This window comes from Mustela nigripes, chromosome 9 (genome assembly GCF_022355385.1).
Source record: "Mustela nigripes isolate SB6536 chromosome 9, MUSNIG.SB6536, whole genome shotgun sequence".
Taxonomy (NCBI): domain Eukaryota; kingdom Metazoa; phylum Chordata; class Mammalia; order Carnivora; family Mustelidae; genus Mustela; species Mustela nigripes.
The window spans coordinates 18,591,065-18,615,365 of NC_081565.1; the positions used below are offsets into that span (position 1 = coordinate 18,591,065).

A 24,301-nucleotide genomic window follows, 5' to 3' on the forward strand; every position below is an offset into this window, starting at 1 on the left:
GTAAGCAGGCTGGATGACAGAGAACCACTGAGTGTACATACTTGCCGTCTCAGAAAAGCAGCGCGTTAGCCAAAAACTCTGTGCGCAGAGGTGGGTGCATTACCGTGACAAGGTGCAGGACCCGTGGAGCTCAAAGAAGCCACCTACAGAAACCGTAATCCTTATCTGTGGGTGTGGAGGAAACGCTAAAGTGCAGACAGCAGTCCAGGCGGAGGAAAAACCGTTTCTTAGTAGCTTGGACAGTCTGTCCATGGGATGCGGGTCCATGTCTCCTCCTCTCTGTGGCTGCACATAAAACAACCTCAGATCACAGACCGAGCCTGATTTTGACCTCGGTTTGTAAACACTGCCTTTCGATATTTACTTCTGATCACTGATTTTGTTTTGCCAATCTTTTTTGCTAGAGGCCCTGCAGTTCTAAAGCCAAAAAAGAAGGAATAATCAAGAGGTGTTTGTTTTTTTTTTTTTTTTCTTTTTGTAAGAACCAAAAAAAAGAAAGAAAGACCCTGTTCTTTCGGGAAAGCTTTTCTTTGATTTCTTATTTTGGGGATTTGTATTTCAAAGCCAATGAGAAGTAAGAGTATGTGTGTGTGTGTGCGCGCGCGCGCGCCCACATGTGCCTGCATCCCTTGCTCTGTACTTGGAAAGGACAGGACAGGTGACTCCATTAGACAGAATATGTCTTATTCCATTGTAACCTCATGTGTTTTATGAAGTTTCCCTCTTGTATCTCCATCCTCCTCCTTCTTTCCTTCCCTGCGTAGTTGTAAACCCTTCTCTGGGATGTTCTGTTCCTCTTTATCCTCACCAAAGCTGCTGCAGGCTCTCCGCTCACTCCCAGAGCACCAGCTGCCAGCCCCGAGTGCCCAGTGGTCAGGGGCAGGGGCGGCACATACAGCGATGTGGCCTAGAGCCTCTGGGGAGAGTCCCTGGAGCCTAATCCTTGCTCTACCAGCTGTGCAGTCTTGGCCAAGTCTCCTTTCCCCTCTGAGCCTCAGTGTCCCCATCTGGCAATAGAATTTAACTCAGAATTCAGCTATGAGATTTTTCTTTCTTTCTTTGTTTTTAAGGATTTTATTTATTTACAGAGATCACAAGTAGGCATAGAGGCAGGCAGAGAGAGAGGGAGAAGCAGGCTCCCCACTAAGCAGAGAGCCTGATGTGGGGCTCGATCCCAGGACCCTGGGATCATGACCTGAGCAGAGGGCAGAGGCTTAACCCACTGAGCCACCCAGGAGCCCCTCAGTCATGAGGTTTAAGGAAGATCATGAATGTCAAATATTTTGTTTCCTTGCCCTTTGTAACAATATTAACTGTTTCTATGTTTGGATGATTTCATGTAAATTTAATTTTTTAAAGGGATGCTTGGTTCAAAGTTCAAAAATTTAGAAAGGATCTATAGCAAAGTCTCTCTGCACCTCCGTCCCTGCTCCCTAGCTGCTCGAAATACTGGCATTCAATATTGCCACTTCCTTGTCTGTAGAAATAGACAAAATTAGACATAAATCTATTCTCTTTTTAAAAAGATTTGCAGAAAACCACTCTTCTACAGTCTGGTATATGTGGGTTTCTTGCTTACTGGATCAGAGAGATAATCCCATACGCCTTCTTTGCTTCCCCAGACCTTACTGATGGATTCGTAGGTTGATCCCTGTATTTGCAATGGCAAATGGAAGTTTGTGCCACTTCCTCCCAACAGCCGTGGTCCCTCTTTGAAAAGTCCTGAGTTGCCAGGAGCATTTTTGGTCTCTGGGGAGCTAAACACCAGTGTGCCTCCATGCACCAAATGGTAGGGCTCCGGAACAGACAGAAAATAGTTAAAATCCCAGCCACGGAGTGTGATAGCTTTGTCTTCCTCTTCTGGAGATTAGAGTGCTTAGTGAGGAGCCTGAGATGATTCCTTCACCTGTCCCCCTCACTGCCCCCAAACACATACCCTCCGCACTCCCTTCCACCCCAGAGGCCATGGGGGTAGTCAGTGCCCCTTCTCCCAATTCCCAGAAACCAGTCCCCTTTCCCAGCCAGTTAACCTCACAACTCCTCTGCCCAGCTCTAATTCAGATGCACTTGAAACCACGCACCACCAAGTGACAATGACGTTGTGTCCGGGGGGCCTGACCCAGCAGGCCTGCAGAGACCCGCTCCTGTGTGAACCAGGCTCTTCATGCTCCATCCCTCGGGCTCTGACTCCCATGAGGCATAGAGACTGTAACCACCAATTACAAGGCATGTCCTCCATGCCACACGGACAGGGCAACGGACACTTATCTCCACGAATCACCGTGACACAGCCAGACCAAGGGAGAGCACATTCAACCCACTTCACAGTTGGGGAAACTGAGACTAAGGGGGTAAGGTGTTTTTACCTAGGAAAGGCAGAACAGAATTCAAACCCAGGTCAGTCTAACCCCCAAATCCTTGCTCTTAAACCATACTGGTTCCAGTAGCTATCCTCGCAGCTTAATACGGGACGTATTAAGTATTTGGTAAAAACATGTTGAAGGGAGAATAAATTTTTTTTTTAAATGACTTTTCATGGCCACCTCATTAAAGCAATGGACATTTGCTCCAGATTTGGGCATGGCAACTTTTTAGGCAAATTGCAGATAGAAGCCCTCTTCTACCTCCTTGGGAGTTTTTAGCAACTCCAAATGTTTCCCTAATGGAGTTTTTGTTGAAAACCAAGCATCCACTTGGGAGAAGAGAGGCATCGCTTTGCTTATGTCTCCCAACTCTTCAACAGAATGATTCAGTTGCTGTGGGAGGCTCTGTCTTCAGGTTCCTGTTGACCATCTCCTCTCCTGTGGTGCTGGAGGCTTATGGGCGCTATTTATGACAGAAGGAGATAGGCTAAAATAACTCATAGTCTTTAACACGGAGAAAGGCCTAACATCCAAAAATAGCACAGCACTGAGCCTGGATTCCCATCACTCCCAGGCCATTCCATCAAGATATTAAGCAAAGCTATTTCCCTGCTGCCATTCTGATGGAGCACCGCCCTCAGGTGTGCATGCTGTATGACGCAATGAATTCTGAAGTCTTCTAAGACAGAGCAGATAATATTGCCCTGTAGATGAGAAAACCTGGCATCTAGAGATATAGACCATGGCCACAGAGATCCATCTAAAATGTGCTGAGGCTTGCAGTCAGAGCGAAGGGCCACCTGGACCAGGCTAGCCACAGGAGATTCCCGGTGCCTGCTTTCACACACCTCACTGGGTTTTATTTTCAGCCAACCTTATCCAGATCTTTCCTGGGAATTGCTTCAAAATCAGGGTAGCCCATGGGTAAAAGAATTATATGGGGAAGAAAATAAAGAGAGAACAATCACTTTTACTGAATTCTTACTCTCTGCCAGATTCTGTTAGGGGTTTTACACCCATTAGCTCTGTTAATCCTGAAAAATATTCCCGTAGGTGGGCATGACTTCTCCCACTGGACAGATGGAGCAACTGGTGCTCACAGAAGTGAAGGGAACCGCCCCAGGTTGCCAGGGCCCTCCGTGGTATTTGGACAATCAAGATCTTCCAGGCTCCAGAGCCCTTGTGGTTTCAAAGCTTGGTTCCAAGGAAAGGGCAGAACCCCAGGCAGCCACAGAGTCTGACTACCAGGAGGAAAGGTCACAGGAGAAAGCCAAAAGAGGAGAGAAACAGAAATGGAGAGGGGGAAAAACATCTCCCCCACGTGGGCTGTGGGTTTTAAAACTTAATGATCAATGTGGGTTGGAGAGGGAAAAGATGAGGAAATGAGCTCCCCGGAGACCTGAAAATTGTTTCCTGATCTCTCTGATTAAATATGGTCAGCTGAAGAGGGCAAAGAGCTAAGCCAAAAAATACATAGAAAAAGCCAGCAGAAACTGGGTTTTGGGGGGAGGTATTTATGTAGCAGAAACTGACCCATGGGCAAGGCTCTCCCCGCAGGTAGACCTGTGTGCAGGAGGTATTGTGTTTACTTTGCTTGCTCTCCAGGCTCTGGACCTCCATCCAGTTCTGGGAATGGGTTTGTCGAGGTCAGTTTCCATGTCAATGTTATTTCCAGGATCCCCGGGCTGCGCCAGCTCTGCTGCCCAGTCCTGGGCCCAGAAAGGTCACACCACAACAACATGCGTCGGTGAACCAAGCCTCAGTTTCCTCCTCTGTAAAATGTCTACAACCACACCTTCTTCTCAGAGGTGTCTAAATGAGGAGTAATCCTTATCAGTTACAAAGCACCACATAATTGTCAAGTCTTGGAATCATTTAATAAAAGGAACTAGAAAGCAAAGGTTTGGGGGAAAAAAATTGCTACAACTGAAAAATTATAGGATGGCATATTCCAAGCTGTGAAACCACCCAGCCTCACTCCCTCAGGTATCAGTTGTGGTGTTAACATTCTACTTGAACAAAACCTAATGCCAGCTCTATGGCGCTGGGCCCTGGGCCTGAATGAGAGACCAGTTGTCTTTGTCTCAAGTCACAACTTGACCACAGATCACCGCGTTTTCCATCCTCAAGGCTTGGCTCAGACACTAACTCTAGAGGCTGAGTCTTCTTAGATAAGGAATCCAGAAAGAATCATCGACGAGCTAGAGAGTTGACTGTTTCTGGGTTTCTCATGTGCTTTCTCCTTGACAGCCATGGGCTCTCCGAAGGAGATCAGTTTTTCAGACATCACTGAAGATTCGGCTACTGTCAGCTGGATGGCGCCCTCTGCCCAGGTGGAGAGCTTCCGGGTTACCTACGTGCCCATTGCAGGAGGTAGGGCCCTGGAAAGGGGGTGGGGGGAGGAGCAGCCCCTGGAGGGTTTGAGTGGGATAATGAAGTGACTCTCATAACTCCCAGCCTCCCAAATAGGACCAAAGAAAATTACTTTCTTCTGTTGGAGACCATCTCTGTAGATTTCATTTGTAAAGGGCTGTAAGTAAGATCCTTGGAGGAAGTGCCTTGCGAAGGGTCATTTTATGAAGACCCTCTCCGGCCTTGAAACCCCTCTATGAGAAATGGACCCCAATGTTGTTTCCACACAATGGCAGAGACTCTAAATACACTGGTCCTTTTCTCTTTGAGCACACTCATCTGAAAAGCTGATCCTGACCTGCATGTATGTGAGGTTTTACCCTTTGGTCCTCAGATGTGTCTGTCTCAGTGCAGATGGGGAGTTGTGGCCTTGCTAGTGGAACTAGGAGTTCTAGTTCAACGCACAAAGGCCACAACAAAGACCGTGGTTGGGGCAGGGGGGATGCTCCATCAGATCTGTGCAAAGACATTCTGGCAGGTGGTAGTGTGTCCAGAAAGCATGGCTGATACCTCTTCAGAGTGAGGCTGTAACAGCTCTATAGAAGTTTGGCTTGCTGGTATATAAGCTCTTTACCAGCCCTGAAATTGTAAGAAACAGAAATTGAGGCCTTCTTCACAGTCTTGACTGTGACCAGCTTCTTTCTTTAAAAGAGTAGGCTGTCTGCTGGGAAGGGAGTCTGTATACTCCAAAGCTAAGACAATGGGTTAAATAGATGAGATATACATTACATACTGAGCTTTTCATATTCTTTGTGGGGGAAAATAAATAAATAAAAACACGCCAGCTCTCTACTGAACGGAAACTTGCCATTTTTAGCACATTGTGACTTCATGTTTTTTCCCCTCCTGGCTGGGTTTTTGGCATCTGCACGGATGGAAAAAAAGCATTATACAAAAAGTAAGACGTCTTCTCTTATGCCAGAGGGCAGGAGTAAATGAGAGGAAGTCAAAAAAAATGGTACTGGATCAAAATATAGTTTCATTTCAAATCAGATACACCCGTTCTTGGGGCAATAGTAAGTTTTGATGAGGTTCACCATTCCTGATCTTGCTTTTGCCATGTTCCAGGGACACCGTCAGTGGTAACCGTGGATGGAACCAAGACTCTGACCAGGCTAGTGAGGCTCTTACCGGGAGCAGAGTACCTTGTCAGTGTTGTCGCCATGAAGGGCTTCGAGGAAAGCGAACCAGTCTCGGGATCCTTCGCCACAGGTGTTTTTCTCACCTTATGCACGATTGCTTGTGACTCAGAAGCTGGAAAAACTTCTTTTATTTGGGGAAATCCTAGTGCGATGTGGAATGAATGTGGAGCACCAGAGACCTCATTTCTGGTCCCTTGCCTCTTACAGGCAGGGTAACCTTGATTTCATCCTTTACCATCCTGGGCCTTCATTTCTTGGGTTAGTGTGGAAGAAAGAACACAGTTTGGGAGTCTTACCGACCTACATTGAAATGTCAAGTCCACCACTTAGAGATATGTGAGCTGTCAGTTAATTTCTCCAGGATCTAGTTTCCTGCTTTGTAAAATGGGTACAACACTGCTTCCTTTGCAGGGTGCCATAATTTATGACATGATCTATTTAAAACAACCTGTAGATATAAATGTGCACATGAAGCCACTGGGAATCCTTTCAAGCAGGTGCCTCGCACAGACAGAGAACGGGGATTGCTTTAAAGTAACCGTTCCTGATTGGGCAGCTCCTGCATGCCAGGCACTGGTACTAAACCCTTTGCATTTAAACCATGAAAATGCCTTCTATCATTCCCATTTTACAGAGGAAAAAAACTGAGATCCAGGGAAAAGAAATACCTTGGCCAAGGCCACCAAACTACTAAATGCTGGAGCAAATTTGAACTTAGGTCAGTCTCACTCCAAACCCCATGTTCTTCTAAAATAGAGGATTATTTTCCTATTATAACCTGATTTGTACAACGTACTGTAAGGAAGGGGAAATAATGAATTGCATTGAGGGAGAATGAAGTGGAAAATTTCTCTTCAGACAGCCATGTCTCTGAACAATTTATCCTTTGATAGAAGAGCAATTATCCAGTCTAATCCATTAAGGGATCCAAAGAGCGGGCCTCATAGGAAATTTTAAAAATACCCTAATAGTCGAAAAGAGTTGATTATATGCAATTATAACATCCCATCTGAACCCAGAGTCCTCTCTGCTCTCCACACAGGCCCGTATTTCCCCCATAGAAATCTTTCATTCACGGGCTCTCCGGTTACAGACGGTGGGTGCACTCCCTCCCGAGGCCCACTGTCCTGGACATTTAAAGGAGATCCTGTAGAGACAGGCTGAAGCAGGAAGGAGCTCGGAGCAGACCATGTGGGCTCCTGAAAGTACCCTGACTCCGCCTGCTTCTCAGGCTGGTCATCACATCTCTTGGGTCTCAGGAGCCTTGTTTCTGAAATGAGCTGCTGACAGCTGCCCTCCAGCCTCCCAGGGCCATTGTCCTGGGATAATTGAGTCATAAATGCAAATGCAAGAAGATCATAGTCCTATTTACATTAACTTCTGAGAAAGGGATGCTGGGCCATCGCAGGAGTCGGTTAAACGGGCCAGCGTCCTCTGTCAGTACAAGTCATTTGGGAATCACGTCAAAGACGCCAGTGATGTTAACAGCCGCGTTACTAATAGCAGCGGCCATGAGCGAGCGTTGCCCCAGAACGTTTCACACATGCAGTGCCTCGTTCATCCTTCTAGCAGCTGCCCCGGGACACCTGAGGAAATGAGGTTTGGAGAAGGACACACAGATGCTAGGCAGAGAAGGCACACTAGAACCGGGGACTGCCAGCTTCTGGGGCTCCACAGTGCCCCCCAGCCCCCTTACTGGTTCTCTCACTCAAAGCCCAGAAAAGCCTCTGGCAGCCCTGACTCTGGGAGGCTCCCCGTTTTGTAAGATCTTGCCCTGGGAACAGTGATGAACCACAGCGATAACCCCCATGATGTTTATACCGCTCCTTTCCACCTCCACTATCGTGTGAGTCCCAGAGTATCCCTGAGGATAAAACCAGATAGAATGAGGATGCCCCTTGCACAAGTGGGGACACCGAGACCCAAGAGAGCCCAGGCAGCAAGGGAAGGCCTCATGACTCAAACCCAGGGCGTCCCCGCTCCAGACTCAGGATGCGGAACTCTGCGCACACCAGACGCCGCGTCCCAACCCCAGGAGTCCAGGAGCAGTGAGAGAGCGGAGCAGCTGTGGGCTGATGTCTGACCCCACCACGGCCTAGCTCTCCAACATACCATCCTCTTTCTTTGCAGCTCTGGATGGCCCATCTGGCCTGGTGACATCCAACATCACCGACACGGAAGCCCTGGCCATGTGGCAGCCAGCCCTCGCCCCCGTGGATAGTTACGTCATCTCCTACACAGGGGAGAGAGGTAAGGCCATGTCTATGACCCTCCTCACCAGGAGGAGTGTCTGTTGTGTCGTTCTCCCTCCTCCCTGTCATGTTTGGCCCCGGATGGCAAAAATACATGGGTAAATAGACTCATGGGCTGAAGCCAGGGCTGGACAGGCCAGTGCGGAGGGCCTGACCAGAGGGAAGCAAGGGAGGCCTCACCCATCCTCCCCTGCTTGTTGACAAGTGAAGGGCATCAATGTATGGTTACACCAAGGAAGGCCAGTAGGCCATTTGGAAGAAAACTAAGGGCACATCTCCAGCATGCATGTGTTCCCCCAGCCTGTCCCCCTCTCCTGTTAGTCTTCCTGCCTGTCACCATGAGCCTTCCTCTCCAGGCAGCCGCTCCCATCTCTTACAAAGAATAAGTTCAGAATCCATAGTCATAAACAGGCTATTTCAGGGGACACTGGGGAGCCTGGGCCTCTTAGAGGCGACAGAGGAGGTAACAGATGCAATGGAGAAATCAGAAATTTTTTGTCCTCATGTTTGCAGACATCTGTGCTAATTAATTTGCTTAGTTGGCCGACTCAACACTTGTTTGGGGCACCAACACATCACGGCCACCAAAACATAAGCTCAAATACAAGGAAGAGAGAGGAGAAAGAGATTGTTTTTCAGAGAATGAATTCATGCTTTTGTAATGAACTACTCTAGAAAAAGACTTCACTATCTGAATCCCAAGCCATATGTAAGTTTCCTATTTTTCAGTTCAGGGGTGTTTTACATGCAGTGACAACATGGAGGGACGCCGTGACCCATGCCTGGGGCCTCTGAAAGTCTGCATTCACTCCTGGGTCACTACCTAAGAGAGGTCTTTATGGGCACAGAGCAAGCGGGAGAGTGTGGGAAGAGAGATTTGGGGGGTTGTTCTTTTTATTCTTCTGTTCATTCACTCATTCATCTCTTCAATTCTTAAATATTCCCAATGAGCGAACTCTGAGTCAGGGCAGCTGGTGATGTACCTACAGTGAACGAGAGCATTGTTCAGAGGGAAGATGGAATTAGTAGAGGCAGACCTAGAAAAGGGCCTGGTCCACAAGAGGGGGTTTCGTGGGTGAGAAACAAGACAATCAACTCATCCCAGGTTACCCAGGACTTCCCCAGTTCCAGTACTGAAAGTCCCATGCCCTGGGAAATCTCTCAGGTGGTCGGTCACCTGTGATCAGGAAATAAACACATCCACCTGGCGCCATGCTTTGGTTTCCCCACTGGACTTGACCCAATGGGTCTGAGATGCAGTAACGAGGCTTTCGTACATCTGCAGCTGCCCGATTTTGTGGTTCTCCAGCCTCGTGATTTAACAACGTTTGTCAGATTATAAAAGCACATGAGAGTAAGTTGAAAAAGAGGGGAAAGCAAGTAGCATTAAATCTGGGCAGCCTGAGGCTTGGAGACGTTAGCTGCAGCTCTCCTCCAGCTGGTTCCTGAGCCTCCGCTGCAAAGCTCCCCCAGACAGCGCCACATGGCAACACTTCCTGACCCCCAGGTCCCCTTCCTCCCGATTTGATGCATGGAAAAATCCAGTCTCCATATGATAAATCCTTTGTGTATGAAGTGAGCGATCAAGAAAGAAAACAGGGCGTGAGTCATTTCAGAAATCAGACCTGCTTTTCCACAGGGTCGTTGAAAGTTTCTGCTAGAAGTAGGTGTGCGCACCATGTGCCAAGTGCGCTGATGGCTCGCACGGGGAGCGGTAACCGCCTTGGTGTGTGTGTATTTCATGTTTAGTGCCAGAAATTACGCGCACAGTGTCCGGGAACACGGTGGAGTACACTCTGACCGACCTCGAGCCTGCCACGGAGTACACACTGAGGATTTTTGCAGAGAAAGGACCCCAGAAGAGCTCCATCATCACTGCCAAGTTCACAACAGGTACAGAGACTCCGGGAGCTGGAAGCAGCCCACCCACAGCTTCCATCTTAAACGGCCATGCTCTCCAACCCCTTCTTTCTTAAGTCAGATCCTTGCAATGTGATGACATCAGCATCAGCTAAATTCACCGGCGCCCCCTCACTCGGGACCTTAAGAAACGCATCATTTCCTTTTGAACTGAAATGACCACGTTCTCCCCATGGACTAGGAAATGGTTTTAAGACGAGGGCTTTTTTAAAGTGTAAAACCAGTCCCCATTGGGCCTCAACCCAGTATTTAATGATCCTTGTTCTAGGCAGGGAAATATTTTTAAGAGAAGGATTTTTCAGGCATGTTTTCCTAAATGTCCATTGGGTTTTTATATAGTGAGATCTTTTTGCGAACTGCAGCAGGCAGGGAAAGTGAAGAGGCATCCTTTTGTGGTAGGGGTAAATGCCAATATTAGCATTCATCTGCCCGCTTGCTTATTCAGGACCTAGAGGGGTTGGGAATCATGTTCCCAGCTGTGTCTTTCTCCCCAAATCCATCCAAGGCCAATCTAGAGTGTGTTGAGCTCAGGAAAATCTGGCCTTTAGGATGAAACGAACCACAGAGAATTCTGTCTTTAGAGATCACATGACTCAGCCTCCTCATTACAGATGGGGAAGGTTCCACCCAAGGTCATGTAGATGAACGGTAGGGAAAGCCAGCCTTCCTAATAACCCAGCCAAGGGAGTTTTGTCCTAGAGTTGCTGACATATTTGCTAACAAATGACTTACCTTCTGCAGACCTTGATTCTCCAAGGGACTTGACTGCTACTGAAGTTCTGTCGGAAACCGCCCTCCTCACCTGGAGAGCCCCCCGGGCGTCAGTCACCGGTTACCTACTGGTGTATGAATCTGTCGATGGCACAGTCAAGGTATCTTGCAGTATATAAACTCCCCACTGCCATTTGAAACATGGATGTGATCCTCAGTGGAGAGAAGAATCACCCCAGGGCTGTTTCTGCATCTCAGTGCAGCTAGGGAGCTGAAAACAAAACAAAACAAAAAAATTAACAGGGATTGGATGCCATGCCAGACCTTCTCAATCATATCTCCAGCTTCCCTGTCTCCCTTTAACCAGAGTCCAGTTTTGATAGGTCAAGAACCACTGCTCACAAGACTTGTGGACGTTCTAGGAGCTGGGTGCATGGTCTTTTAATGTTTTATTGAGCAAAAGCCAAGGGTTTCTTTAGCATCTTTGCCATAGATGGCGTCATTCCATTATATATTGAAACATACATCACCACGTTCTTTAGACAACAATTATTAATACTATTTACGGCAAATGTTATTTATATTCTCTGCCCCTTAACATCTTTTCTTTTACCTTCCAGTGTGAAATAACTTTAGCCCTTCCTTTCATGCAAGTGAACTTGATCTCTAAACTTTATTTTCTGAACTCATTATTGAACTTTTCATTTTGGTCATCACACTCTACATTTCCACCATCTTTTCCTTATTCCAGGCTCATCTGTCTTTCTCTAGTCTATTGTTTGTATTCTGCCTATCCTCTCCTCTCTATCTCTAAGAGTATATGTTACTGGTGGGTTTTTTTAAAATATTTTATTTATTTATTTGACACACAGAGAGACATCACTAGTAGGCAGAGAGGCAGGCAGAGAGAGGGGGGATAGCAGGCTCCCTGCTGAGCAGAGAGCCCGATGCGGGGCTCGATTCCAGGACCCTGGGATCATGACCTGAGCAGAAGGCAGAGGCTTTAACCCACTGAGCCACCCAGGTGCCCTGTTACTGGTGTTTTATTCTACAACCTGCATAGTGTCTCTTCCAAGCTCTGTTCGTTCATTCATTCTTTCTTTCTTTTTCTGTTTCACTGCTGTTGTTTGGTTTGGGTCTTCATCATTCATGTTGGAGACTTCAGCCCAGTGTCTGATGGTCCTTTGGTACTTGAGTCAAGAACAAAACAGCTTATTGGGAGTTCCGACTGCAGACATGGGGCTTGCCAACTAACGGGGCTACGGGGCTCACCACAGAGTAAGCAAGTACCCAGCGATTTTGTTGGGGGACTCGAAAGTAACAGCTCTGTAAGCCTTTTCTCTTGAGCTAATCCACCTCCCTAGAGGATCCTCCAAATCCTTCAAGCCAAGCGGCCAGGAGTGGAGTTGGAGGAGGAGCCTGGGCCCCCTCGGTGCACACACCTTTAATTCTGTTCCCAGATAGCTCCACTGGGCCTGGCGGACTGGAATCCAGAGCCTTCCTTCTGGCTCAGTGTCTCCAGAGAGTACATCTCAGCCTCTCATCTGGACTGGGAAGGGCAGCCGTCCAGACTGGGGCGGGCAGGGTGGGCTGGGTGGGTGGGGACATGGGGAGAGCTTGGAATCGGATCTGTTCCTCATTTAAGCTGTTAAACAAACTTTTGTTCAGCCATGCCTCACACTGGCCTTCAAAGGCATCTTTGCTTTTGTACACATTCCGTTCCTGAACTTGCTGGGCCCTGCGGCATTCCCCCACCCCCACTCGGCCAGCTCTCCCCGCAGCCTGCTGGGCTCTGTCCCCTCGCTCGGTACCCCACAGCAGCCCCTCCCATCCATCAGGATTCTGTGGACATGGCATGCCCCTGTCTGTCTCATCTGTCATCCGCTTCATCCTCATAGACTTGTACTTTCTGTCCCTTCACTCTCATTCTAAAGAGCTAAACTGGTATGTCCAATCCGCCATGTTTGACTAGACGTGGACACACATTTCTAGTTACTCCCGTGGCCCTTCTTTAACTTGACAGAACAACAGACTGACTCACTATGTGCGTGGAGGCAGGTCCCTCAACTTTTCTGGGTGTCGCGTTCCCATCTGTAAAATGAGTGCAGTGGACTCACCAGCACCCTTTCTAGAACTGAGCTTACCTCAAGTCCTGGGCCTCATTTCAATCTACTCTGATTGCCTAGAAAAGGACTTTGCACAGCCGCTGAGAGAGCTGAGTTGTAATTTTATCCCCAAGTAATTCAATGAACCCAGCTTAATAGCTAATCCTTCCCCAGGGACCAGACCTGGGGGCCACGTAAAAGTCACTGGGTCACCTGTGTCAGCCTACTGAATTACCTTCCTGCGTGTCTAGTCCCCATCACTGTATGTTTCACTCAAGAAAATCAACCTGGTACAGGAGGAGAGAGTCCTAGGTAGGTTGTGGGGAGACAGGAGGTAAGACTGGCCCCTGCCCCCACCACTTACAGAGTGAGAGCGGGTCCCTCAGATTCTCTGGAAGTCAGTCCCCCACCCACCTCCCCCATGGAAGACTCAGGAGAGCCCACCTGCCCAGCATGAAGAGGCGAGAGAACCTTGCAGGACCTCTGCACTGTCTCGGTATTGTCTACACCTCACCGGCCGTGTTTGCAGGTGACAGCACAGCTGGACTGGGTTTGCTAGCAGTGTAGATTGAATTTAATACCAGACACCAAGGTCGTCTGCTAAAAAGTGAATTCACTGGCATTGGAAGCTGGAAAGAGGATTTGAAAAGGAGGAAGACTTCCTGAAAGCTGAAACAAATGCTCTCCAGACAGCAGCGCCGAGAGCAGTCACAAACTACAGGGGGGAGTGCGAAGAGGTCTGGTGGTCATGCCTCTCCTGGATATCTCATTCTAGAAGGAGACATGCTGGGTCGGCTCAGGCCTTTGCCCTTGCCTGCTGAGCTCCCGCAGTCATCCCTTGACTCGAGATCCCCATGCTGACTGCATCTGAACAGCTCAGGGAGCTTCTTCAGTATGTGCCTGGGAGAGCCCCACTTCCGGCTCTTAGGATGCAGCCAGTCCGGGATGGAGCCCAGGATGGAGCCCAGGCTTTGTATTATTTTCAAGCTTCCCGAAGGACTGTGAAAAAGAGCCTTATTAGGAACCACTGATATAACTGGTCTGAGAATCTAAACCCTTTGCCCTTTGTGTGATTTATCTTGCTTCCAAGTTAAGCTGGGTTCACGTCATTCACTTGTTCAAAAACTTTTGGGGAATCCACATTCCTTATCATGATAAGCTTCAAGTTCCATAGCTTGGCACTTTAAGGCCCTTTATAATCAGGTCTTTGCCCACTTCTTCCACCACTCCAGCACCCAGCACGAAGTGTGGTTCACCTAGGTCATTACTTCCTCCTCTGTACCTTCTGGCCTCAGGACCTTTGCTCATGCTGCCTTCCCCTGTCTCTCATGTCCAGAAGTGAGCATGGAGCCTGACATCGAGTGAGACTCCGTGGATCCTTTTGAGTGAAGAAATGAATGGATGGGGGAATGAATGAATGTATCATCTGTACCCTGAGGATTTATGTGACAAAGGACTATTACATTCTTTCTTCTACCCCTAGGAAGTCATTCTGGGTCCAGAAACCACCTCCTATAGCCTGGCGGAGCTGAGCCCCTCCACCCACTACACGGCCAAGATCCAGGCACTGAACGGGCCCCTGAGGAGCAAGTTGGTCCAGACTGTCTTTACCACAAGTAAGGAGTTCCGGGCGCTGCTGGGCTTTGAGATCGAACTTTGTGAGACAAGACCAACCCTCCACTTCTCCTCTAACTATGACTGAGTTTTTCCCTCAAATCTCTTAAAAGGATCAGTGCCTGTCTCTCCCTGCAAGCCCAAGGAATGTGGGTGCAGGAGGTTAAGGACCTCGTGGTGAGAGGGAAGGAGGGCCAGTAGTGAGAGCTCTGGACACAAGCCCCATCTCCACCACTTGCTCTGGGTGATCTAGGAAAGTTACTGCCATTCTGCAAGCCTCAGTTTCTTCATCTATGGGATTCACAAGTATCCCTTCCTCACAAGACCCCTGTGGTCTCTGAGCTCCTAGCCCAGTGTGCGCGCAGGCGCTGGGCTCACTACAAGCTGAGGCCTTTTTTTCCTTCAGCGTGCGGGCCATTACAAAACCCGCCCATGATCAAAATCAAAACCAGTCCTCCCACCAAGCTGGTAGGATCCTCAGGTCCCGTTTTCTGCAGGGGAAGCAGAGGATCCCAGAGATGAAATGACTGTAGGTTCTAGCATGAGTGAGAGGGAGATCTGGGCTCGGGGGTTCCGGGCCCCAGAAAGCTGCCCCATACCTGGCCACCAGGTGTGGTCTGCAGACGGCAAACATGCAAGGCATTTCTCTGGTGAATTCAGAGGACGTGCTCATTCCTGAGAGGGGGAGAGGGGCCCTCTGGAAAGCCCAGAGCACGGGGTACCCAGAGGGCATCCCAGTGCCTCCTGCCCTTCGCACACGGCTCCAGTTACTCTGCGCACCCCTGCTGACGTTGCTGCAGAAGCCAGGGTCCCCTTTGCCAGAGGGGTCAGGTCAGAACAGCCAACTCTCTGTCCCACCTGCTCAGCACAGCCCAAGACTGCGTTTCTGTCAAGTTGGACGTTGCTTTGCATCACATTAAAGCACTTGGAGGTTTCCCAGGCATTCATGTTTGGTCCCTCCCAGACTCAGAGCAGTTAAATGACTTCTCCGGTGTCCTGAGGCAAAGGAGTGCAAGTTCAAGACTAGAACCCTTGTCTTTGGCTCTCAAATCCTCTGAAGAATTTAGAAAGCATGCTTGTTAGATGCCCCGTAGAATGCCCTGATCCACAGCAAGCCACCGCATAGAGCTAGATACCCAGCCATCCTGCCAGGACCTGGGTCTGCTTGAGGTAGATCAAGGTCAGCCTGATACTCGTTCCTCAGAGCAGCTCTGTTCTCCACCCCCGCACTGGCACCCCACTGACATCACTGGTGACCTCCATGAATAGAAGGGATGGAGCTGGGTGCCTTATATCTATAATCTTTAAACCCTCATCGAACCGCTGCAAAAGAGGATTTATCCCCAACTTGCACACAAGAGAACGGAGCCGGAGAGAGGTCAAGCTGCTTGCCTTTAGATACCCAGGCGGCGTGCAGTGGGGCTGCAGTCTGAAAGCTCCTACCCCAATCCTCCTGCTCTAAGAGGCCCACTCTTCCTTCTCATCCTGCAGCTGGGCTCCTGTACCCATTCCCCCGGGACTGCTCCCAAGCAATGCTGAATGGGGACACCACCTCTGGTCTCTACACCATTTACCTGAATGGTGATAAGGCTCAGGCTCTGGAAGTCTTCTGTGACATGACCTCTGATGGGGGTGGATGGATCGTGAGTATCCCCAGTCCTCAGCCCTGGGGCCTGGGGGCAGAGGGCACAGCAGGGGCGGCGGGTGGGGGGGGGCGGCGGCACGTCCACTCACATACTCAGACACCGATGTTTGGAGGTTTTGCGAGATCATGCCTGTCATCCAGAGACACTTGGGAGCTGTCTCTAAAAAAAGGAATGGGGAAGAAGCTGGGGGGGGGGGAAACAAGAGAAAATAATTTTTTTGTAATTTATCTGATCTGATCCTCAAACAACTCTCTGATGCATAAAAATGAGGATGGTCATGGAACCCATTATGTGGCTTAATTAGCATTTTCTTTCGACCACTGTGCTAAGAGTTTGATGTGAATTATTTCAATCCCAATACTGTTTGAGCTGGGTAGTATTTTTTTTAATTAATAATTTTTTTTTTTTAATTTGAGAGAGAGAGAGCAAGAGCAGGGAGGAGGGCAGAGGGAAAAGAAGAAGCAGATTCCCTGCTGAGCAGGGAGCCTGAGGCAGGGCTCCATCCCAGGACCAGGAGATCATGACCTGAGCCAAAGGCAGATGTTTAATTGACTGAGCCACCCAGGGGCCCCATAAACTTTATTTTTTAAAGCAAAGTGAGCATAAAGTACAGAGCGCGCCCACATTCCCCCGTCCCATGTGCATGGCCTCTCCCCATATCAGGGTCCTACCCAGAGTGTTGCATTTAGACCAAGTGATGAGCTAATCTTGACCCATCGTGATCACCCAAAGCTGGGTGATATTTTTAATCCCTGTTTTTCAGGTGGAGGTGGCCTGCCCAGAGTCACACAGCAAGTTAGTGACAGATAGAGCTGGGGACTGGTGCTTTTCCCACAGCTCCAATGCCCTTCCTCTCAGAGAGATGCCTTCTATTTCTTCTGAGAGCTAACGTGCACCCTGATTCATATGTTCCAGGTGTTCCTGAGACGCAAGAATGGACGTGAGGATTTCTATCGCAACTGGAAAGCCTATGCTGCTGGATTTGGGGACCGCAGAGAAGAGTTCTGGCTTGGTAATGTACCCCTGCCTGTGTGCGTCCCAAGTGCCCATTTCTGCCCTCCTTGTCACTGTTCCTAAGCCACAGCAACCCATGGGAGAGAAAGAGCCTAAGAGGAAACAGTAGCTCTGGTGGTAGACACAGGATACCAGCTCTTCCTTGTAAAAGACTTTAAGTTCTCTAGGTCATTAAAAATAAAAATCTGGTCCAGGAAGAGCCAACAACCAGACGTGAAGGATAGCCTAGACTAAAGTCATTCACTGAACCACATCAGACTCATCTTCACTGATATTATTAACTGTTTCCATCCTGGGCTCCAGGTGCTGGGATGGGCCTTATAGCCATAACCTGGAACACCCAGCACCTGCGCAAGCTACAAAATTCCCGGATTGCACGTGGGAAAAGAGGAATGAAGTCATATGCTCACAAGAATCTAGCCAATAAGCTGTAGAGCTGCCACTTGAAATCTCCCCAAACACCACCACGAAGCCACCCTCCATCCGTCCATCCATCCATTCACGCAGCACGCACTTTCCCACAATCTCCCTGCAGGGGGCACTGTTCCACGCTCCGGCACCCTCACTGGGAAATGTCCATCCCCTTAGTGTCCACTGCCTTCCCCCTGCAAGGGGCTTTGGAGGTTAAAAGTGCTTTCTCCACCTTATCTCCTGGATCTCCACGATGCCCTAGGAGGTGGGCAGGGCAGAGATGCCACCTTGAATTTCCCTGAGGCTCAGAAACACCCTAGATTTCACCTGGCGTTGTGCCAGCGAGGAGCAGACCAGACCAAACCTCAAGGCCCGGTCTGTGGGAGGCAGAACCTCTTTGTAGAGCCCAACCGCTGCTCCTACAGGGTGATGGAGTAGAAGCAATGGCCTCAGTCACTCGGGCTTCCTCTGTAACCCTCGCCTGTCCTCCACAGGGCTGGACAACCTCCACAAAATCACAGCCCAAGGGCAGTACGAGCTCCGGGTGGACCTGCGTGACCACGGGAAGACCGCGTACGCCGTCTACGACAAGTTCAGCGTGGGGGATGCCAAGACTCGCTACAAGCTGAGGGTGGAGGGCTACAGCGGGACCGCAGGTAGGGGACAGCCACAAGCCCCGCCTCCGGAACCACAGAAGCCTTCCTTAGGCTTTTAGCTCATTCCTCCCTCATCCCTTCCTTCACGAATCCATCCATTGATCAGGTCAACAAATATCGGAATCCTTACTAGGTACTAGACCAGAACATCAACTGGGCAGAGTAGAGTAGATACTTTGGTCACCAAAGCAGAGTAGGGTTGGGAATCAGAACAATACGTCTTTTTCTTACCCATTTTTAGATATCAACTGAGCCTGGAGACTCACCTAACCCTGCATCTAAATGTATTTATTTATTAAAATTTCTTGTACATACGACCCCCCAGGGATCCCATTAATGAGCGGGTGTGGACACACTGAGGTTCTGTGTTTCCTATGGGTTTCCTGGCACTGCCACTGTTGGGGATGCTGCTGGTCTGTGGACCCCACTCTGGGTTGCAGGCATTGACTCCTTCCCCAGCTGCTTGCATCCTTTCGAGGGGTATCCTCTGCCACACGGTCATCTAGCCACAACCCCCAGACCTCATGACCAGAAGCTCACTGCCTGCCAAATGGTCCTTGTGGATCTTGTCCGGTGCCTAAGCTAGCTCAGATCGTGCAGATGTCATGGACTTGGCATGGTCCCTGTGTGCTTTACCAGCTCCACATTAGTGGAGAGGTTAGTAAGGAAGCCACACACATTCAGACTTACGAGGGAGCCTCTCCTCTTTGCAGCTGTTCCGGAAGCATTACCTCCTTCCGATTCTCAGGGACACTGGTCCAGGAAGATGTCCCTGTGACACAGATGAGGAAACTTTGACCCAGAAAAGCTGCGTTATTTGCCTGAGGTGGACCCAGGGGTGGGCTTGTTGGCAGACAGGTGTGCTTGGTAACGAGGAGGGGTCGGGTCTGACAGTACACCCACCCTTCCCTGCTCTGGGGTGGCATCGGGTTATGTCCATGAAAACAGAAAAGGCAGACGCTGTGGTACCTCCCCAGCCTCTCTGAGCCCTGAGAGGAAACATCCATAATGGGGAGAGTCTCCAGAGAAAGATTTGCTATCTAAGGAGAGGCCAAGTGCTTGCGAGATCAGCATGGCAGTAGTGAATACAGAGAGCCAGGGGCCGAGATGGTGTTCATTCTTGTGTCCCTCAAAGAGGTCTGACATTTTATCACCTGGCAATAAATATCTGTTTGAGTGAAGTGGCTTCAGGCAAGAAGGATATTGTCACCGGGCAGGGGTCACTGAGCAGCGGGAATGCAGCTACACCCGCCTCTCTCTGCCTTCGTCTCCAAAGCCCCCTCAGGAAGGGACCGCGGTAGAGCTGCTCCTGGTGGCAGCCCACGCTCCACAGAAGGGCACCTCATTTCCTCCATACCCTCCTGCTCCTGGTCGCTTCCTCCTTAACCAGGCATCTGAGGCCCTTTGAACCTTGCTTCAAAAGACCAGTCCTGTCTTTCCCTCTCTGAGCTCCATTATGTAAAGGAATGCAAAACAAAATGATCAAAGTAGCGAAAATCACAGCTGCTACACGTACCCCTCTACCTTCATATCCACTGACTGTCCCACCTCACGCTGAGGTGGGCGGAATCAATGCGCTGGTTCCGTTTTCAAGAAGAGAACACTGAGGCTCAGCTGGAGGCCTGACATGGGCCAGGTCACACTGTGGAGTGAGAGCCGGACCCTCCAAAGCCATCACAGGCCTCTTTCTGGCACATTATGCAGCTTCCAACCGCCATGAACCCTCGGGGGTTCCCCTCCAGTCCTGTGCTCGACACTAATTCTCGGCCTGAGGTTCAAGGGCAGTGACCCCAGGATCTTTCAGCTGCCACCCCGGTTCTGCCCTTCCAAGCCCCTGAGGAAAACCTGTTCTGGGACTCCTCAGACCCATATCTCCTCTCCACAGGTGACTCCATGGCTTACCACAACGGCAGATCCTTCTCCACCTTCGACAAGGACACGGACTCAGCCATCACCAACTGCGCCCTGTCCTACAAGGGGGCTTTCTGGTATAAGAACTGTCACCGTGTCAACCTGATGGGGAGGTACGGGGACAACAACCACAGTCAGGTGAGCCAACTGTGAGGGTCGGGGACAGGTGACAGGGGGGCACCCCAGCCCCTCGGTCCCAGCCGAGACTAGGGGGCAGCAACCTCTGGGACATGGTGTCACCTCTGTTCCCGCAAGGAGGAACCTCGGGGACACAGGAGGTTGGATGAAATCCTCGAGACAGCACCTGTTAACCCGTGAAGATCCCGGGGAGACCACTGGTCAGTGGATTCCAAAACAGAGAGCTCTCAGCAGACAGAGCCAGAGTCTGAACTCCAGAAGGAAAGCAGACTAAAGGGGAGGTGTCTAGGTGATGCGGGGGCAAAAGTGGGGTATTCTTTCCACCTTACGATGTTGCCCCAGGATACTTTCACTCTAGAATTATTGTACTACCTTTCTTTTCTCATTCCCTGCCTCCACAGTGACACAACGTCCTTCTGGAAACAAAAACAAAAACAAAAACGCATGCCCGAAAGGAAACTTCTTTTTCCATCCTCCCCCACCTCCAGTGTGGGCTGACGTGAAAGGCCACGAAGGAGTTAGGGGCGCCCCGTCCCAGCTCTGGCTCTGCTCTGGCAGCCGTGTGGGCTCGGTGACCTCACTTTCCTTCTCTGGCCTCAGTCCCCAGCATAGAACAAGGAGGGCTTGCATCCCACTCGGCACCTCTGTCCGAGGGACGATGGAGGGCAGAGGAAGGCAGGCCAAGTAGTTCACCAGAACTGAGTGGTTACAGACACATTTGCCCATGGGGCGAGCCAGCCATTCTCACACCCGACCTGCCAGTCGGATTCAGAGACCGTCTGCAGTCAGTGAATGCCAAACAGAATCCCATGAAGTATCTCTATTTTCTTGCCTCATTTTACCAGCCATTAACTTCTCCAGGTCTCCTCAAAGCCCCATGCCGCTAAAGAGAAGAGAAGTCAGAGAATGAGGTGGTGGCTGCCTAGAGGCAGAGGGTTGGACCGTCCCCAATCCCCCAACCACACTGTGGGGCAAGGGGCATTGTGGGTTTCGACAGGCAGATTCTGCTATCTTTAGACTCTGTGGGAGAGTTAACATGGAATTAGGAGGCCCAGACACAAATATAATCTTTTCTTGAGGAAAAAAAAAAATCTCCAGCCAAATTTCTAAGGATGATTTTCCCTGTTGGAGATGAGAGAAGTCATATTTACTTCGTACCTACATTGTGCCCAGCGCTATGATCGCTCCCTCACAAACTCATTTAACCCTCATAGCATTCTTCCAAGGTTGTCACTTCAGACCCAAAAGGGGTTGGGGGGTGGGGGGGAAGATGGTGAAACTAAAGCCCAGAAAGTTCTGATGACTGGTTCAAGACCATTTATGTCTCAAGTAAGAGCCTTAAGGTTTAACCCTATATGTCAGGTTGTAAAATTTGTGCTCTGCCTGTGTTCTTCCTGCCATTCCAGACGAACCTCTATTAAAACAGTCCACAGGAATCCTGGGAACTAGAGACTTCCCTGCATATAGCTAGTCAATTCTGTAACCTCCAAGCATGACCTGAATTCCTTCAGCACCTACTCCTACTGATGGGAGGTTTCACCAGCCACCATTTTGTTTCATGAACCACCATTTTATTTCACAAGCCACCATTTTGTTTCACCAGCCACCATTTTGTTTCATGAACCACCATTTTATTTCACAAGCCACCATTTTGTTTCACCAGCTACCATTTTGTTTCACTATGGGAGCTCAAAGCTCAATGCAAATGCAGGTAGCTTCTGACAGACATTTGAAAAACTGAGTCAGATTCAGCCAGCTCCTTTTGCAAGTTCTCAGTAGATGGATCAATACACAGATAGGCAGTAGACAGCTGTGAGATACCAAATGGTCAGGTTCAGACAGAACTCCCTTTGTTCCCATCGACCAAGCAGCAGCGGTCGGTGAACACCTTGTCTAGTAGAAACCCATCTGGAGGCCTTCTCTTTTTCACAGGGCGTCAACTGGTTCCATTGGAAGGGCCACGAATATTCCATCCAGTTTGCTGAGATGAAGCTGAGACCCAGCAACTTCCGAAATCTCGAAGGCAGGCGCAAGCGGGCGTAAATTCCAGGAAAAACTAACTGGGTGGGAGAGGAGCAGGGCCCAGAGGAAGAAGCAAATTTTACCAAAGTCTCAATACAACCTGTCCAACCATCAAGCCACACCCGGGTATTTGGCAGGAGATAAAGGTGACCGTGGATCATGGGGGCCGATGACAAGAGCACTGGCCTCCCCTTCTCTGCGAGGACTTCCTTCGCACCAAAGACAACAGTCTCCACAGGTGTCTGTTTCATTGTTTGAATCAGCAAACATCTTCCATTGACAGCATCAAGGTGGTTGTCTTGGGTGGCTCTGGGAATGGGAGAGGGGTCGGCTGTACCGTGGTAGTTTGTGTTAGAACTGGCTGTATTTTACACAAAGCTGTATAAGTATCATTATTGTTGTTCGCAGTGATTCGGTGTGTGTCATGGGAGGCCGTTCCCCCCTCCCCGCCTTTTTTTTTTTTTTTTTTTTTTTTTTTTTACATTTCATGCAACAAAAACCAGAAAAGCAATACTGTTTGGAATTTAAGGATATGATTAATATTATTAATATAATAATAATGATGAAAACTAAGAATTTTTAAAGAGATCTTCCTTTCCAAAACACATCTGGACAGTACCTGATTGTATTTTTTTTTTTTAATAAAAGCACAAGTACTTTTAAATTCAGCTGTTGTTGCCTTTCGTTGTTCAGCCTGAATTCCACCAAAGCCAACGTACTTGAACAGAGGAAGGAATGCAGGAAAGGGACAGAAAGGAACAGTTAGGAAGAAGGGAAGAAGAGAGGGGGCCTACAGACTGGGAGAGAAGAAAGCACTTTTTTGAACAGAGTTGAACGAGGTTGAAGAAAGGTTACCACTTGAGACTCAGCTTCTTGCTCAATATTTTCAAGACTAAGAGTGTGTGGTTTCAAAGATGCTTTTATACCCATCTTCTAGAAATTCCATGATGTAGATGAGGAGATAGCTGTTAACCCAGCAAGGATCAACATGCCCAGCGGCAAACTAGCTGAGTTCAAATCTTGGCTCCACCATTCCTTAGTTCCCTAATCTCTCTGTGCCTCAGTTTCCCAATCAATACTCACACTTCTTTTTTTTTTTTTTCTTTCCTTTCTTTTTATTGTATCTATATGAAAAGACGGATGTTAGCTGAACCTTCTGTGGTGATCATTTCACAATTATGTAACAGAACCCACCATGTTATAATGCTTCAAACATATACAGTGATATATGTCAACTGTTTCTCAGTAAAAACTGCCCAAAAAATTTATATAGAAAAAAATCACATCAGTTGACTAAAAACCTGATCTAAACCAAAACTCAAACTGAGGTACTCAAAGAGCAACTAATGAAAGAAAGTAACATCATGAATTTATTTAATACTCACACTTCTTAACTATGTAGCATTTCTGTGGAAAAAATAAACACCAGCCAGATGAGCCCCTGAATGTGGTGCCTGGTGTGGAGGAGGTGCCAGTAAGAGTCATTTGTCTTTATGATCACTTTATATATGACGGGCTGGGGGTCATGGAAGGGCAATGACTCGCCCACAGGCTACCCACCCAAATAGTCATAGGACTGGATTTCAGCTCAGGGCTCTGGCCCCTGTGTTCTTGCTCTCCCTCAGGACCCCGATGAAAATCTTTCCTTTCCCGAGGAAATGTGTGCTCTGAGTTGCGGAATGGTGGAGTACAAAGAAGCTCAGCAGATCATTCCTATAACCCCAAGATCTTGGAAAGAGAAAGAATGTCTGTTGGGAAGATCTCCCCCCTCCCTACTCAGGACCACCCCCACCCTGTGTCCCCCAGCCCCGGCCTGAATGCGTCTAGGAGTGGAGGAAACTCACTGCCCAGCACAGCGGATCTGCTTGTACTTGGGCAATATCAAATATGGGGTCGGAACCCCACCTTACACATTCGTCTTTGAAAACGGGGTGGGTTGGGGGGTGGGGAGAAATTCCCAGTTCATTCTCTTGGGGATTTTCAG

The 24,301-nt window shown here is 49.1% G+C and overlaps 1 protein-coding gene across 13 annotated transcripts in view; it reads left to right on the forward strand.

Annotated features, from left to right (window-relative positions):
- Positions 1-22,803, forward strand: part of TNC (tenascin C) — a 64,457-nt gene extending 41,654 nt beyond the window's left edge. For all 13 annotated transcript variants that reach the window (XM_059410942.1, XM_059410944.1, XM_059410947.1 and 10 more), the window contains 11 exons: positions 4,614-4,736; positions 5,844-5,987; positions 8,048-8,167; positions 9,919-10,062; positions 10,831-10,961; positions 14,389-14,521; positions 16,011-16,162; positions 17,081-17,177; positions 18,085-18,246; positions 20,132-20,295; positions 22,228-22,803. In XM_059410942.1, the coding sequence (XP_059266925.1) occupies positions 4,614-4,736; positions 5,844-5,987; positions 8,048-8,167; positions 9,919-10,062; positions 10,831-10,961; positions 14,389-14,521; positions 16,011-16,162; positions 17,081-17,177; positions 18,085-18,246; positions 20,132-20,295; positions 22,228-22,338 (1,481 nt within the window). In that variant the 3' untranslated portion in view covers positions 22,339-22,803. The remainder of the gene's footprint in view (positions 1-4,613; positions 4,737-5,843; positions 5,988-8,047; positions 8,168-9,918; positions 10,063-10,830; positions 10,962-14,388; positions 14,522-16,010; positions 16,163-17,080; positions 17,178-18,084; positions 18,247-20,131; positions 20,296-22,227) is intronic.
- Positions 22,804-24,301: the final 1,498 nt, after the last annotated feature.